This window comes from Lepidochelys kempii, chromosome 2 (assembly GCF_965140285.1).
Source record: "Lepidochelys kempii isolate rLepKem1 chromosome 2, rLepKem1.hap1, whole genome shotgun sequence".
Taxonomy (NCBI): Eukaryota; Metazoa; Chordata; order Testudines; family Cheloniidae; genus Lepidochelys; species Lepidochelys kempii.
Window position 1 is genome coordinate 265,356,644 of NC_136381.1, and position 16,876 is coordinate 265,373,519.

General features: G+C 47.0%; 1 protein-coding gene across 3 annotated transcripts in view; it reads left to right on the top strand.

Moving 5' to 3' along the window:
• PTH1R (parathyroid hormone 1 receptor) overlaps positions 1–16,876 on the top strand; it is a 187,810-nt gene that overhangs the window by 160,168 nt on the left and 10,766 nt on the right. For all 3 annotated transcript variants that reach the window (XM_073334849.2, XM_073334850.2, XM_073334851.2), the window contains 5 exons: positions 2,367–2,427; positions 6,558–6,624; positions 10,863–10,957; positions 13,027–13,168; positions 14,686–14,727. In XM_073334849.2, the coding sequence (XP_073190950.1) occupies positions 2,367–2,427; positions 6,558–6,624; positions 10,863–10,957; positions 13,027–13,168; positions 14,686–14,727 (407 nt within the window). The remainder of the gene's footprint in view (positions 1–2,366; positions 2,428–6,557; positions 6,625–10,862; positions 10,958–13,026; positions 13,169–14,685; positions 14,728–16,876) is intronic.

A 16,876-nucleotide genomic window follows, 5' to 3' on the forward strand; every position in this document is an offset into this window, starting at 1 on the left:
AAAATGTCAACCAGCTCTCTGCAAACCCAAACGCTGCCTCCCCTGTCTGCATTGCTAGGACTAGCCGTGGAGTGTCCTGCTGCCTCCCCACTGCCGGAGCCTTTCCCCGCCGCCTCCCCGTTTCCAGAGCCTTTCCCCAGTGCCTGTAGCGACATGCCCCAGTGCGTGTGGACACAGCCTGCCTTTCCCTGTGGCGTGTAGCTACATGGGCCCTGCATGCTGCCGCAAGCACAGGCAAATGTAGACAAGGTCGTAGGCCGATCAGAGCACACTAACAGACCAGGGCGTCCACACTGGCAGCCACAGTGCTCCAGCGGGGGCGCACAAAACGTTATTCCACTCGCCGAGGTGGAGTACCAGGAGCGGACCAGCCACGGAGTCAGAGTGCTCTGCGTGCCTTGCCAGTGTGGACGGGGAGTGAGCTAGTGCGCCCGGGGCTCCCTTAATGCGCTGTAACTCACAAGTGTAGCCAAGCCCTTAGTCTCTGCCCCACGCCCCATTCAGGAAAGTCCTTAGCACCAAATTAAGCACATGTTTAACGTCCCATGGACTTCAATGGAGCTGCAATGGACTTACAGTTAAACACAGACAGAAGGACTTTCCTGAATTGGGCCCCACAGAGCATAGAATCTACACAGAGTTTATATTATTAATAACCATCCTCTTTGTTTTCTGAAAGGGGCTATTTTACTACCATTTGTGGAAGCTCTTGTAGGCCCAATCCTGCATTTTCAGGGAAGTCCATGGGGGATTTGGGTGCAAAAAAAAATTAGAATTGGACTCAAAAAAAGAATATATTCTATTCAATATTGTCTTAGCTCTTACAGGGTGTAATGCCAGGTGTAAACCCACTGAAATAAGTGTGGTTACACCAGAGATGAATTTGGCCGTTACGCTTTAAACATATTTTCCCAGGGTTGTTTTAGCTTTCGTTAATTCATGAGGCAGATGGAAGAAGCTTCTTCTCCATCCCAGTTGAGAAAAAGCTCTTTCTTTGATCAAACCAGTGATCAAATCATGATGGGTAAAATGTCAAGATGCATCAAATTAGAGGAAGGAACCCTGGTGATCTGAATGACTTGCCCAGCAAAATCTCCCAGCCCCCTAATTTCCGTAGTTAATACTTATCTCCAGAACTGGTCAAAGTTGGGAATTTATGTCCCATAGGAAATGCTGAGATTTTTGTCCTGAATCGGGACAAAAAGTCAAAACCTCAGCACTTTTGCAAAATTATATATTCCAAAAATATTTTGTTTTGACTTTATCATTTTGATTATGTATTATATGAACATAAAAGTCAAAACTCTAATGCGGAAAGAAGTTTTGATCACTTCAATATGTTCCTGCAATGCGTTTCATTTTTTGTCGAATCAGCATGTTCCAACTTGAAACGGTTCTACTGGAAAGTTTTCAGCTAGCTCTATTTATCTCCTGGGTTTGGAGATCAGCCTGGAACTATCACAAAGATGCTCTCTCCCATAGGATTTCTGCTGAATCCAGTTTCAGCTGGAAGCAGTGAGAGGGCTATGTGCACTATATAGCCACACAGAGCCTAGTGCCTCCAGATGACCTGTAACCCAAAATGGCAGCACACGTACTTTCCCCAACTCCAGGCTGCAATCCTATCTGACTCTGGGTGCCACAGGGCTGTAAACACAAATGAATATCCAAACTGATCTGCCCTACTTCCCAAACTTTTGAGAAGGTCTCAGAGCCTTAGAAGCAGTGGAAGGTAGAGAGGTTGTCACTGTCTGAGAGTATTGCCAGCAGCCATCTTGGGTAGGTGTGCGATGGATATGTAAAGGTTAGGATGCTTTCTATCCCGAGAGGTAGTGTGGTACATTGGGTTGAAAATCAGGAGTTCTGGTCCCGTCACTGTCCTGCTGCGTGACCCTTGGCAAGTCACTCGTCTCCTGCCATTTTTCCTTCTTGCCAAGTTAGACAGTGAGTTCTCTGGGGCAGGGGTTGTCTCTTCTTATAGGTATGTACAGCGCCCAACACAATGGAATCACAATCTCAGTTAAGGCCTCTAGTAAGATCATTGCTACTGTAATATAAATAATAATCGTCCTGAGTCATTTGTGTCTCTGGATCCAAACTTCCCCAGAACTACGAGGTATTTGTATTTGGTGTTCTGGATAGGACCAAGCCTTGGAATATGGGTCTATGTCTGTTTCCAGATCTGTGGTTCCCTGAGGTTGGAGGTGAAACCAGCATTGAGCCCTTAGGCTCCAAACTATACCTGAACCATGGGGGAATCCTCTAAATAAAGTCCCTCACGCCAGCTCTAGCTCTCTGCAGTTGACTTACAATAGACTGAGTTTGCTATACATTGTATGTACTGATGAGTACTTTCTTGTTTTCAGGACTCCCTGCTGTAATTGTCACAGTGTGGGCCAGTGTGAGGGCCAATCTAGCGGACACAGAGTAAGTCTTGGTTGGATTCTGTGTTGTTTTTCTCCTGTTCTTGTGTTATGTCTTTGCCGCATTTTTGGAACCGAGAGGTTTGTGGATGAATTATGGACCCCGGGGGAGGGTGGGGACTAGATAAGGCTGCAGATCTGAAGCAATCTTAAAATGAAGGCAGGCAATGCACCAAGCAGGGGGTGAAATTCTGTAGTTCTGTTGTAACTCTCCTGGCTTGTCTTTAGTTTTAAATAATTTAACCAATTTGTGGTCACCTACAACTTCACAGCTGGCACATTGGGACCGCTTGAAAGTCTGCATCAAGCTTAGGGATAGAACTGTGATTCTTGTGTAACCCACACACCTCCTGGATGTGGTGATCTGTCCCTTCTAGTGGCATAAAGGCCACTTAGAAATTAATATGTTTGCTACAACCTTAGCTAATTGCCATGTGGCTTGACGCTCATGCGTTTAGCTCCAGAGGTCCCAGGTTCGATCCTCCAATGACGACCGGGGTCTATCGGTATTGCACTCCACAAGCATAGACCTCTAACACTTGAGCTAAAAGAGAATCATCCATTTGCTTGTACATTACACGGCTTATGACACACATCTGAGTAGTTCCAATCCCATCCACCAGAGGTCAGTACTGCACTTCACTCACTTCTCAACTCCTTTTCCCATTTACATGGGGTCGGAGGCACCCATGGTTCTTCACCACTCATTCCGGTCCATGGTGTGGGTTCGTAGGTCTTGGAGTTACAATCTTTTCATCTTCAAACTTCTCTTGACAGTCTTTCCATCGTATCCTTGATCTTCCATGTCCTTTCTGACTGTCTCATTCCTCCCATGCTTTCTATGCTAGTTGTTTGCCTCCCATTCTTATCAGTTGTCCAACCCTCATCAAATGTGTGCTCTCCAGCCTATCTATCATTGAGAGTCCCAAGTACTTTCTCCCTAATTTCTTCCATGAATACTCGCTACCCTCCGCTTGCTTGCTGTTCTCTTCAGCATATTACTTTCTACTACCTGTATCATCCTTTCTTCCAGCTTCATAAGATCCAGAGTTTCCAAACCGTAGAGCAGGCAGGGACAAACATAGGCAGCACCCGCTTCTCCTTTCAATTTGTTACTTAATTGCCCGTCCCACAATACTCCTGCCGTCTTTTTCAGTGCCACCCATGCACACTGAGTTCTTCTGTTCAGTTCCCCAGCAGCAGTATGTGTATTTCCCAAGCACACAGCTTCTTTCTTCTGATTCAGCTTCTCTCCAGAAACTTTAATCGACAGCTCTACTCCCATTTTCCCTACTTGCATAACTTCTGTTCTCTATGTGTTTACCTTCAAACCATGGTCTTCAACCACAGATTTGGGTGAGTGGGGCTTCAACTCACTCTGATACCATATTTACCACTTCCTCTTTGCTGTCAGCCAAAAGGGCGAGGTCATCAGCACACATTAGTTTTCTCTGTGTCTCCACAGGTTTCATTCTCTGACTAATTAACTCCATAATTAAGATGAAGAGAAGCGGATTCCGCACACTACCTTGTCTCAATCCCCCTGTCACCTCAAAAATCTCTGAAATTCCATGTTTGTTACCCCCTTAGCTCCTAACCCTCAATACAGTTCCTCTATCATCTCCACTTCTCAAAGTTCCCCTCCCACCCATCTCAATACTCCGAACACCAACCCCTGAAGAACCGAGTCATAAGAGCTGCCATATCGGGTCACACCATGGTCCACCTTGCCCAATATCCTGTCTCCAACAGTGGCCCATATCAGAGCTTCAGGGGGAGTGTACAGAACAGAGCAATTATAGAGTGATCCACCCTATCTTCACCTCCAAGCTTCTGGTAATCAGAGGTTTAGGATCACTCCAAGCATGGGATTGTTTCCCTGACCATCTTGATTAATAGCCATTGATGGACCTATCCTCCATGAACTTATCCAGTTCTTTTTTGAACCCAGTTATATACTTTTGGCCCTCACAACATCCCATGGCAATGAGTTCCACAGATTAGTTGTGCAGCATGTGAAAAAGTACTTCCTCTTGTTTGCTGGATGCTTTCTCAAGCTCAATAAATGCTACATAGCAGTTATGCCCTCCATTTACCATGCTGTCAAACTTACGTCTCAATGCAAATACTATGTCTATGGTACTCCTTCCCTTCCCAAAGCCATGTTGCGCCTCTCCTATGTTTTCCTCAACCTTGCACCTCCACCTGGCCTCCCAAAACTCTCTCAAGGACTTTAAGAGGCTGTCTTAACAGGGTGATGCCCCTGATAGGTGTTTGGATCATTTTTATCACCCTTACCCCTCCAAAGAGGCACAGTCAATCTTGTTCTCCACTCATCGGATATCCTAGGTTGATCTCAGCAAACACGTAGCAACTTGTGAAGTCACTTGATTCTGGTATCTCCAGCTGCATTGAACATATCAGCACTTATTTCGTCTTCACCAGTTGCTTTACCATTCTTCATCGTATTTAGTACTTTTTCTCCTTCCTCCACAGCAGTGGTGGGCAACCTGTAGACTGCAGCTCCCATTGGCCGGAACGGTGAACCGCAGTGTTGGTCTAACACACTAGCCAGTTGAACAAGGCAGCTACTCTACACTCAGCCCCCTCACCCCCAAACCCACTGCCGATTTCAGCACAAGCTGAACATACTTAGTGCTGACTTCTGAAATTTGCCACCTTTTCAGTCAGTGGCTCTCTGGGCACCGGGTGGGGGATGGCGGTAGCCCCAGATACAGTAGCTGTGCAGCATAGTTTACATGCATGATATACATCCATATCTGAAACCCTGCTACCAGTACGTTCCTATCCGACAAGCACAGCGTAACCTAACCGCACTCCCGAGTGCCTGTGACTTAGATCACCACTCAGCTCATTAGAGGACAACATATCCCTCGTCACCTTGACGCGGGGCATTTGCGAACACACGCCGTGTAAAAACCTTCCGTTCTTGTCGGGGCTTTCGCCACCCCTTTTATTTGCTCTCCTCAAACATCCGCACGGAGCAGACGCTGGCCCCGGACGTGAAAACCACTGCTGTGGTGTGGTGCCAACAGAGGGCTACAGACCCTTTCATTTCTTGATTGCTGGAGCACATCCAGTCCACAGCAGCGTGTGAAGCCATGATTACCATCGGACAGTCTCACTCAGTGGCCTATATCAAATATCTTTGGAGGCCTCCGTCCAGTTCCCAGCAGAGGGGAGGTGACCACATCAGAAAACCCACCACCTCAATCAGTGCTCCCTCCCGCTATTGGCAGCCGAAGTAGAGAGGTCAAGGATTGGCTAGGCAAGGAGAATGAACCTCCTGCAGGGTAGGGTTGAGGCTCGTTGGCAGAGCAGAAGGAGGGGATACATGCCGCTGTTCTCAACAGAGGGCTTCATCCTGCAGGGCAGCGAGGGCAGAAACTTCTACCACCGCAGCATGTACGTGGGCCTTGTCTACACACAAAGCGTTAACTGTAGGTCTGATTTTTAAAGCCAATTGAGTTAAAGCCCTCTGTGGACACTCTTAACTTTAATTTAGACCTGTGTAATTAACAACTAGTGTGGGTAAATTTGCAAGCTCAAGATGGAACCAGTTTTAAACCAGTTTAAGTCTGTCCACACAGGGCTTTGTACTTGTTTAAAATCCCACCTTTAGTTAGATCTGTGCAGCTTCTGTGTGTAGGCCCAGGCCTAAGGAAATGAATCTCAATGTAGCTTGCTGAACCCTGGCCATTACAGACTGGGGTGGAGAATTCCAGTTCAAAGAGGATCGGACACCAGCCTTGACGATGCAAAAAGAGCAAGTCCCTGAAATCTGCCGAGAGTAATGCCCAACTGCCACAGATCTCAATGCATCTTAAGCATTAAATACCTTTGAGGATCTGGGCCTAAGATTTTAAATACATTTAAAATTGGCTTTTAAAAGCAGACGGTAGGGATAAAAGGAGGCTGGTTTTGATGCCAATCATTGCTGATGGGAGGGGGAAGGGATGGCTTGGGTTGGGCTTCGGTTGGGCTTGGGTTGGTTCCACACACGCATAGGACATTGCAGGGTTCCTGTTTTCAGCACTGAGTTGCAAACAGGAAAATGAGGCTATTTGCCTGGGCAGATGAGGATTTACTGATGTGGTGCCAATCTCTTCCTAGGTGTTGGGACTTGAGTGCCAGCAATTTACAATGGATTTTTCAGGTGCCCCTCCTGGTAGCTATTGTGGTGAGTACTGGATTTTTATTTGGGGTGGCGAGGGGGATGGGAGCCCAAACTAGGCAGCTGGAAGAAAGAAACTCAGCCTGTGATCCCAAACTTTTTAATAAGATAAACACATAGGTCAGGATTTGCAAAAGTGACTAGTGATTTTGGGGTAAGGGCTCAACTCTGTGGGGGTTTACTTGACAAGTCATAAAGGGGCCTGATTTTCAGACAGTGCTGAGCTCCTGTCCTCTAAGAATCAAGGTGTTTCCAGCCCACATGGTACCGGAAAGCCCAGGAGAGGAAGAAGATGATCTTGCCAAGCGTCTGCACCAAAGAAGATCCAGTTAAACCTTCCAATGTAGGGTCCTCGTGCAAACTGAACCTTTGCATTTTGACTGCCATTAGTGCTTATGCTGGATTTACTCCCTGACCCAGCTTGTTAAAGGAGGGGAATAGCAAGTCTCGGAACAATCACTGCTGATCAGTTCCAAGTGTCATTAACCAAGCATCAGTAGGAGAGCAGCTCAGCCTCCCACACAGAGGGCAGCAGACAGAGTTATAGAATGGAAAACATCAAGGTCTAGGAATGACCCAGACCTCTTATGAGGTATGGTCAGCATTATACAGATGGGATTACTCACCTGAAGGAAGTAATGTTGGTTCTTTCATGTTTGCAAGATTAGGGCCTTAGTTATCCTGGGAAATCTGTCTCAATTTGTATTGTATAAATGATCTCCTCTTTCTTTCCCAACTTTTCCCCTCCACCCTGTCTTCTGACAGATAGATGATAAAGAGAGAGATTTTCTCTACCCGCACATTTTAGTTCTCCTCTGTGCATGCATACAATTCTCTGTGCATATTGCATTAAAGAGTCTTTCCACTGACTTCAGAGAGCTTTGAATCAGTCCGAATGGCCTTGATTCTTCTGAATTACAGATCACGTGACAGAGGAGTGTGGGTGAGAGGAGACTCAGGCCTTCTGCATATGGAACCTTCTGAAGTAAATGTAATTAGCAGAGCTGATAGAGAAAATTATTTTTTATTTTCTTCCCTTATTAAAATTTTGTATTGACGGAAATTCTCCAACTGGCTCTGGTGGTTCCTTCTGTGCATTGGAAGGAGCAAAGTGCCAAGACCACACAATGATCATTTGAAATAAAACTGTAGGATGGAAGACACACTTCAGATCGTTCAAATGGTTGATTGCCAGCAACCCCATTTCATTTAATTTAAAGCCCAGTTAGTAGATGACAAAGGGCTGAATAGATGTTTCTCCTTGTAAAGAGAATGCTTCTTCATGAGGTTCTACAGGGCTATTTACAAATGCAACTATTTATTGTGCAAACATATTCTGTGGGTTGTTTCCATTTAGTCTGTGTGAGTTCCTATTGCACACTTGTCTGCTTTTTCAGCCCCCACACTGGCTTTTCATCTGTTTCTGGACAAAGTTTTGCATTTTCTGGATGAGCTCTCAGACAGTTCTGGTTCTAAGGGGCTCCACTGCACTGGTAACTCAGAAGTCATTCAGTTGTTTGCATTTCCTTCAAAGCTTTGCTGGTGTTTTAGGAAAAACAAGAGGAATTACCTTGCTTGTTTCCTTCATATTGGGATCACGGGTTCTATGGCGATACAGTAGCAATCAGGAAATACAAGGTTTGGTGAAGGACTGCAAAGAAACAAACACAAGTCATAGATGGTCTAATGGTTTGGCCATTGTTAGCTCGAGAGAAAGGATGGCCTTGTGGCATAGCCGCTGAGTTAGGAGTCAAGATTTCTGAGTGAAATTCCTGCCTCTGCCCAGACTTTCTGTGTGACCTTGGGTCCGTCACTTAAGAGTGAAATCCTGGCTCCGTTGAAGTCAATGGCAAAACTCTCATTGATTTATATGGGGCCAAGATTTGCCAGTTACCTCTCTGTGCCTTGTGTATCCATCTGTAAAATGGCAGTAATGAGACTCCCGTTCCTCCCTGTGTAGTCTGTCCTGTCTATTTAGATTGCACATTCTTCAGGGCAGAGACTGCCTCTTATTCTGTGCCTTTGCACAGCCCCTAGCACAAGGGGGCCCTGATCTCTGCTGGGGCCCCTATGCCCAAGTAATAAACTCTGCAGAAAAATGTAGACCAGTTTCACACAGAGCCCTAGCCCATGGAGATACTTTATCCCTTTCCCTATTGCTTTTCCTTCGCACCACATATCTCGTGATCTATCTTTGAACTTGCTTTAAAGGCTGTTGAAAGATGCTGGCTTGACAGCCACAGAGACTAAAACCCCTATGCACAGAGTAGGTCCAGCAAGGGCAGAGGCTGTGCAAGCTGCTTCCATTCCACTGTGTCCTGCCAGCAGGCCTCAGTCCTGATATAGAGGCATCTGACTGGTGTGTGGGGAGGGAAAGAGTCATTCAGACTTCAGGATGAATTTCAGTCACCTGTTTGGAAGGCTCTGTTCTCTCAGCCATTTTGAGGCACTCACATGCTCAGTGATGAGCAGGGCCCTACGAAATTCCCAGTCATGAAAAACACGTCATGGACCGTGAAATCTGGTCTCCCACCACGAAATCTGGTCTTTTGTGAGTTTTTACCCTGTACTATACAGATTTCACAGGGGAGACCAGCATTTCTCAAATTGGGGGTCCTGCCCCAAAAGGGAGTTGCAGGGGGGTCACAAGGTTATTTTAGGGGTGTCACAGTATTGCCACTCTTAGTTCTGTGCTGCCTTCAGAGCTGGGTGGCTGGAGGGCGGCAGATGTTGGCTGGGCACCCATCTCTGAAGGCAGCACCCTGCCAGCAGCAGCGCAGAAGTAAGGATAGCAGTGCCACAACCCCCCCACACACACTCACACACACTCACACACAACTCCTTTTTGGGTCAGGACCCCTACAATTACAACACCCTGAAATTTTAGATTTAAATAGCTGAAATCATGAAATTTACGATTTTTAAAATTCCATGACCGTGAAATTGACCAAAAGGGACTGTGAATTTGGTAGGGCCCTAGTGATGAGCATGGTGGAAAGACAAAATTCACCCCAGTGCCCCATCAAATCTCACTGAAGTAGGGCTGGCCGGAAAACAAAAATTCCACTTTGTGAACAATTCCCAGGTTTTGAAATCTGTTGTTGTTTCGCATTGGGGTGAAGAAGAGAACTTCCTAAATGTGGGTCTTCCATACCCCAGGCAAATGCCCTACCCCACTGGGCTCTGGTGTCAGGCTTTCTTTCAGTCTCTCCTATTGGAGCTGTTCTATTGTATGTAACTAACGACATGTTCATTGGGACAAAGAAAGTAATCGACTCTATAGCCTCTACAGGACATTGGAGTGGGATGGGGAAGACCAGGTTTTGCCTCCATGCTCGTCCCAATGTGGAGTTGGAGCTTGAACCTCGGTCTTCCATCTCCCAGGTGAGGGGCTAGCTATTGGCTATTCTGGGGTCTGGTTTTGGTTCTGCCCCTAGTTTTGATCAAAAGTTCCATCCTGCAGCTGGGAAAGCTTCATTGAAACCCATACATTTCCAGGAAAAGTTTTGGTTTGGACAAATCAGCATTTTCTGTTGAAAAATTCCCTCTAGTCACATGGTTTTTAAATAGCGCCGTGGCCGTTGTGTGGGCTCCTTGCTCAGGAGTGAATTTCACCTTAACTGCCTAGATATTGTCACACGTGCCTGTTACCACCATGAGACAATAACAAGGCTGGACGTGATGAGGTCTGCTAGGGACCAGAAAAAAGGGGTGACCCTTCCTTATCTCCATGGCACAAGATCAAGCAGAGAGCACTCAGCTCAGACACAGTTGGCCTGAGCTTGCTAAATTGCTGAGCTGCTCGCGAAGGAGCTGTGTACCTTCACCTCCTCCAGTAGGAGCTGAGGATGCTCTCTGGAAACATCTGGGCAGACAGGGCCCTCGAGTTCTCAAGTTGCCGTGGGGGAGGTTTAGGTTGGATATTAGGAAAAATGTTGTCACTAGGAGGGTGGTGAAACACTGGAATGCGTTACCTAGGGAGGTGGTAGAATCTCCTTCCTTAGAGGTTTTTAAGGTCAGGCTTGACAAAGCCCTGGCTGGGATGATTTAACTGGGAATGGGTCCTGCTTCGAGCAGGGGGTTGGACTAGACGACCTTCTGGGGTCCCTTCCAACCCTGAGATTCTATGATTCTATGATTCTATGATTCTATGATTCCACTCCTGTGATTGGGGTGTCCACCTCAATCTGGTAGCGCTGCAGGTTTTGGTTTTGTGATTAAAAAAAAATCTTTCTCTTTTCCAGGTAAATTTTATTCTTTTTATCAATATTATCCGAGTCCTAGCAACCAAGCTACGGGAGACAAACGCAGGGAGGTGTGATACGAGACAACAGTACAGGTGAGTCTCCTTTCCCTTCCGGCATGAGACAGCGAGAAACAGGGATGGGCTTGATAGCCTGGGAGATCAAAGTCTCATAATCACCTGCAGAGCAGGGACAGCGCACATGCAGCCTCAGTCACTGCCCTTCTCCTTCTGCTTTCCACGAGCCAGCCAGAGTGCCCATGGAGCAGCAGCGCGTGGCGTACCAGGGGCATTGCAAGCCTCCTCTCAGTGCTCCCTTAAAGAGGGTAGATCCTAGCCTGGAGGGACCAGCTAATAGGCTGAGGGGAGTTCAGCCTCCAAGGTCAGTTTGGCTCATGGCCTCTCTGCTGGCATGGCCATCAAGGGCTAACGATGACAGTGGTATTTGTGATATGGACACCTGCACCATCTATTGAGGAGACCACCAACAACCGCTGGGTAGGAAAAGTGGCTGGCCCAGTGGCTAAGGTTCTGGGCTACTACTCAGGAAACCTCAGTTCTAGTCCTGGCTCTCCTGTGTGATGCTGGGGAAGTTCCATTCTTTGTCTGCCTTGTCTATTTAGAGTTCAGGGACTGTCTCTTATGTTATGTTTGCACAGAGCCGAGCACAATAGGGTCCCTATCTCACCACCATAGTGCCTCTGTCCTTTACTGTGACCCAAATAATTAATAATAATGATTTTCAATCACTACCGCCCTGGGTTGACTTTGAACCAATGGCATAAAGCAAAAGACTGTACCATAAAATCCCATCCTTCCTTTTTATACTTTTTCCCTCCCTTGTTTTCGAAACCTTGACTGGCGATTGCTCAAGTGAAGAAAGATTCCCAACTATTCACAGGAAGTTTGGAGTTTCGTCTTGGGTTTTCTTGTTTGTTTGGGGTTGGGTTTTTTCTGTTCCTTTCCCCTTGACAATGAAGCATATTTGCAATGTAGTCAAAGTTTGACTGTGAAAGTAAATAGCTGAGAGACCTCCACAGCTAGAGAACTCCCAGGGTGTTTGTAGGCTCAAGTTCAAATGATTCAGCACACAATATCCAGAGGAGAGAGAGCAAAATAATTCAGGGCGATATCACTGAAAAGCAGGGTTCCAAGGTCGCCCCTACCGGCTTGCTCCCAGAAGAGTATCCAAAAGTGAGATAATACTTAGTCCTAACGTGAGTGCAGGGGACTGGACTTGATGAGCTCTCGAGGTCCCTCCAGACCTACGATTCTGTTTCATTGGAAAGTGGGGCTGGAATTTGGCATCAAAATGCAAAGGTTTGTTCTGTTGCCATGTCACAGCCGAGACTTATCTGTTTGTTTATTTCTCACTTGGAGAGGCTTGCTATTTATTATAGCTTGGACAGGCTCAGCTCTTTTGATTTTTTAATCCTCACAGAGATTGTCAGTCATTGGACAGCGAAAGCACCAGGCCTCCTGGCAACGCTGCCCCCTCGCTAATTGCCTCCATTTGGCAATTGCCGTAACCATTGGCAGTTGTTTCAATCCCTGGATTGGCATCATTTCCAGTCAGTGGGATTCGAGGGATGAACCCAGCCAAATGTTAGGGTCTGGGTTGTAACTAAGGTGCACAGGCTCCTGCTGAGGTGGAGTTGCACCTCCATCTAGGCTAGGGGACCTCCAGCGCACATTCCACCCCAGGGAAACACATGGTGATAGCAGACAAGCTGCCCCATTCCATAGGATGGCATAGCATTCTCTCTCCTGTGCCCCTACCAGGGAGGTCAGCATCCATACAGCTCTGCTGATCTCCTCCATTCCATCCCCCACCAAGGATGCTAGTGCCCCAGGGGATGCAAGCATGGCACAGTCTTGGAAGTCTCCCTTCTTGTCCCATCTGAGCATAGGCAGTCTGGCCCTAGATATGGAGCAGCACCATCCTTCCTTTCCAGGGATTTTTACTGCTGGTGGAAGGTACCGGCTTGACTGGCCTGGAGACTGGATATTCACAATCAGGCACATCATGGGCAGCAGCTGTGCAAGCTTCCCCCTCCCCCCAGCACCATTTCACCACTTCACCTCAATCCAGACCCTAAGGAGGCCCAGAGGATAATTCAGACTCTTGACTTTCTCCATGTGTTTCTCTCCTCCTGTTCCTACAGGAAGCTGCTGAAATCTACCCTTGTCCTTATGCCTCTGTTTGGAGTTCACTATATAGTTTTCATGGCTTTGCCATATACAGAGGTGTCAGGGATTCTTTGGCAAGTTCAAATGCACTATGAAATGCTGTTCAACTCTTTCCAGGTAATGTACCCTGTTAAACTTTCTGGGCATTTTAAGAGCAAAGTAGTGGTGTTCGGTGGGACGGAAGATGGACATCAGATGTGTTCTGTTTTGGGGGAAAGGATTTTTAGTAGGTGCCAAGTTACACTCCCAAGACTTAATGGCTCTACTTTGGTGCTGGGTGTAGTATGTATTTGCAAACCGTGTTAGGGTACTTTGGGACAACGTGTCAGGCAAATAATTTTATCATTTGTCCACCAAAAGCCCTTGAGATCCAGGTTGGATCCTCAGCTGGGATAGGTCAAGAGAGCTGCATGGATTTAAACCCGTTGGCCTCAAAGTAGCTTATCGTAGTCCTACAAACAGATCCGCTAACATGAACTGCAGCAGCCCACTGAAGTCGAGGATAAGCAGGGGCATAATGCAGATCTGAGTGCAGGATTGGGATCTTTTAGCCAAAATGAGTGCAGCCATATGATGAAAATTATGTTACATGCCCACTGCACAGCCCTCCCTTAAGGACAACCTACTGATCCATGGTTTAAAATCTTAAGTGACTGACTAGCATGGCTGACATGAAGCTGGGAAGGTAGAGCTGGGCTCAGACAAACTCTGGATCAAAGGGCAGGGAAGTGCAGATTCAGACGGGACCTGAAATGGGAGGACCTGGCCTTTCATTCTTTGCACACCCAGAACTCCCATTTGAGTGCAAAGGGAATGCATGACTGGGTCCCAAAACTGGGTTCTCATCTCATCTGATCCTGGATTTCCCACATCCCAACTGACTGTCCGAACACTGGGCTATGCAGTCAGTCTCTCCCCACCTCCCCTCAAATATTTATTTATACAAAGTGGAACAGCTCCAACAAGCATGTGTGAGAAAGCTCCACCCCAGAGTAGTGCATAGATGCAGCGATTAGGACCTAGCAGACTGAGATTAGGACGCACTCGCTTGGGACCTAGCAGACTGAGGTGCAAGTCCCTGCTCTGCCTGGTTCAGAGTAAGGATTTGAACGTGGGACTTCTACCTCCCCGCAAAGGGCCCTAATCACTTGAGCTAGGGGATCTTCTTAGAGCTCTAGGTTTTTCTGCAAAAAATTTCTAAAGGTTTTGGGTTCATCCTGATGCGAAACAGGAACATTTCTGAAAGCTTGAAAAATTTTCCCAGGGCAGGAAAATGACCTGGGACAGTGGTGAGCAACTGCTCTTCCAAAGCCTTTACAGGACATCTGCAACAGGAAACAAATGTTCATTTTCTGCCACAGCCCAGAACAGATGTGCCAGCCAGCCAGTGCACATAGGATGCGTTAAATGCGGGTTAGCTGATAGCCTGGAGGACAGTCATTAATGGTCACCTGTTTCTTGTAGGCTGCTAGACAATAGGAGTTTTCCTGGTTTGCACTGGTTTTTAGCTGGGGTAAGCTGGTGTTGCTCCATTGCCATCAGTGAAACTATGTGGATCTGGGCCACGGTGTCAGTGAATAGACATTGAGATGCAGCAGGATAAATGTTAATATGTTGTTTCATCTTCTTTCCAGGGATTCTTGGTTGCCATCATATACTGTTTTTGCAATGGAGAGGTGAGTGTCTTTGGTTCTCAATGATCCTATTTCATTAGAAATAGAGTCCAAATATCTACACTCAGCTAGTCCTCCTGGGGTTAACTCTACTGAGGTCAATGGAGTTAGGCAAGCAGAGACTTAGACCCTTGGTATAGAAACGTCTCCACTGCTTTGTGCCTTTCATAGTCATTTCCCCCTGGGCAAAGCGGATCTAAAATGCTGCCAAACGAGAATTCATTCAAACTGGGTGTAAATCATGACTGTTCTGATCCAGTAACGTTTTGCACCCCCTCTGCACCAGGGTAAATGAGAGCACCAGGGACAAGATGGTGGAGAATCAGGCCTATACTATCTGAGCCATTTAGGGGAAGATTATTGGCAGCCCAGATGGAAGAGCCTCCCACAGCAGCAATCCCTGTGCTATGGGGAACTCCAGATCTGCTCGCTTCCTCCCCGCTTGCAGATTTTTGGAGGCAGGGAGGCCAGGGCCCCACTCTTTCAGCACAGGGGGGGCGGTACATTAGGGTGAGCTGTCGGGTCCATCCAAATGACTGGAGCAAAGTAGGCACTCTAAGGCCTGGTCTACACTAGTTGGGGGGATCAACTTAAGATACGCAACTTCAGCTACGAGAATATCTAAGACGTATCTTAGGTTGACTTACCTCGCGTCCTCACAGCACGGGGTCGACTGCTGCCGCTCCCCCGTCGACTCCACTTCCACCTCTCGCCATGGTGGAGTACAGGAGTCGATGGCAGAGCGATTGGGGATCGATCACTAGGTAGTGAAGACGTACCCTCAGAATCATAGAAGTGTAGGACTGAAAGGGACCTTGTGAGAGGTCTTCTAGTCCAGTTTACTGCATTCAAGACAGGGCTACATAATAACTAGACCATCCCTGACGGGTGTCTGTCTAACCTGCTCTTAAAAACCCTGCAGTGACGAACATCCCACAACCTCCCTAGGCAATTTGTTCTAGTGCTTAACCACCCTGACAGTCAGGTAGTTTTTCCTAACGTCCAACCGAAACCGCCCTTGCTGCAGTTTAAGCCCATTGCTTCTTGTCCTTCATGGACAAGGTGAGATTGTGTCTGCCTTGGCCCAGTCTTCCCATGGCTTCTGGGAGAAGCTGTGCTGCCCTCTACACAGGCCTATATAAGTGCCACTATGATCTTGACCTTGAAATGTAGCCCACTACTTGTTAATGTTGAGTTACTTCACCAGCCTCTAATCCTTCTGGTCACTCACACTCTTGTCCTGCATCGTCAGCAATGCCCACTCTGGGGGATTGTTGTTTGTAGTTCTTCTTGGAGCAGCAGGAAGCGCTCAGGTGGAGTTGAATCACCAGGCTGCCATTTTACCCTGTGGTAAAATGCAAAGGGATTAAGGCCAGAATGGACCACTGTCATCATCTGCAGCATAACACAGGCCAGTGAACCTTACCCGGTGATTCTTACATCAAGCCCAGTAGCTTGTGTTGGAAATAGAGCGTAATCATTTAGAAAGACATCCAGTTTCAATGGAAAAACTCCAAATGACAAGAATCCACTCCATCCCTCAGTGAGCTATTCCAACGGTTCATTACTGTCTGTGTCAAAAATGGCCATATTGTTTCCAGTTGGAACGTTGCTGACTTCACCTTCCAGGCATTAGATCTTGTTTTGCTAGATTAAAGAGCCTTCTGCTACCCAGTACCTTCTCCCTGTGTCCGTACTTAACAGACCATGATCAGCTTGCTTCTTCACATTCTCTTTGATAAACTACCTATAGACTGAGCTCCCGCAATCTCTCATGATAAGGCATATTTTGCAGATCGCTCGTTCTTCTTGTAGATCATCTCTCCAGTTTTGCTGTTGATATTGCCATTCTTTGGAGAGGGTACAAACCCCAGGCCTTGCGAACTTGTAGCCATTCAAAATCCAAGGGCGTTTGTTTCTGGAGAGTAGAGGTGTTAACCCAGGCATCCTGGCCATGTTCCAATCTGGATAATGACTTTCTGCCATCCTAAATCTCCATATTAGTCTAGACCAAGTGCTTGATTTAAATACTAATGCTGCAATGGGACCCGAGGCAAAGAACAAAACTAGTGGCCTAGCTAAGAAAGCCTAATGGAGAAACATTCATCATGGCCTGATAGCAACTGCCATGTGGCATGGTAAAAACATTCAC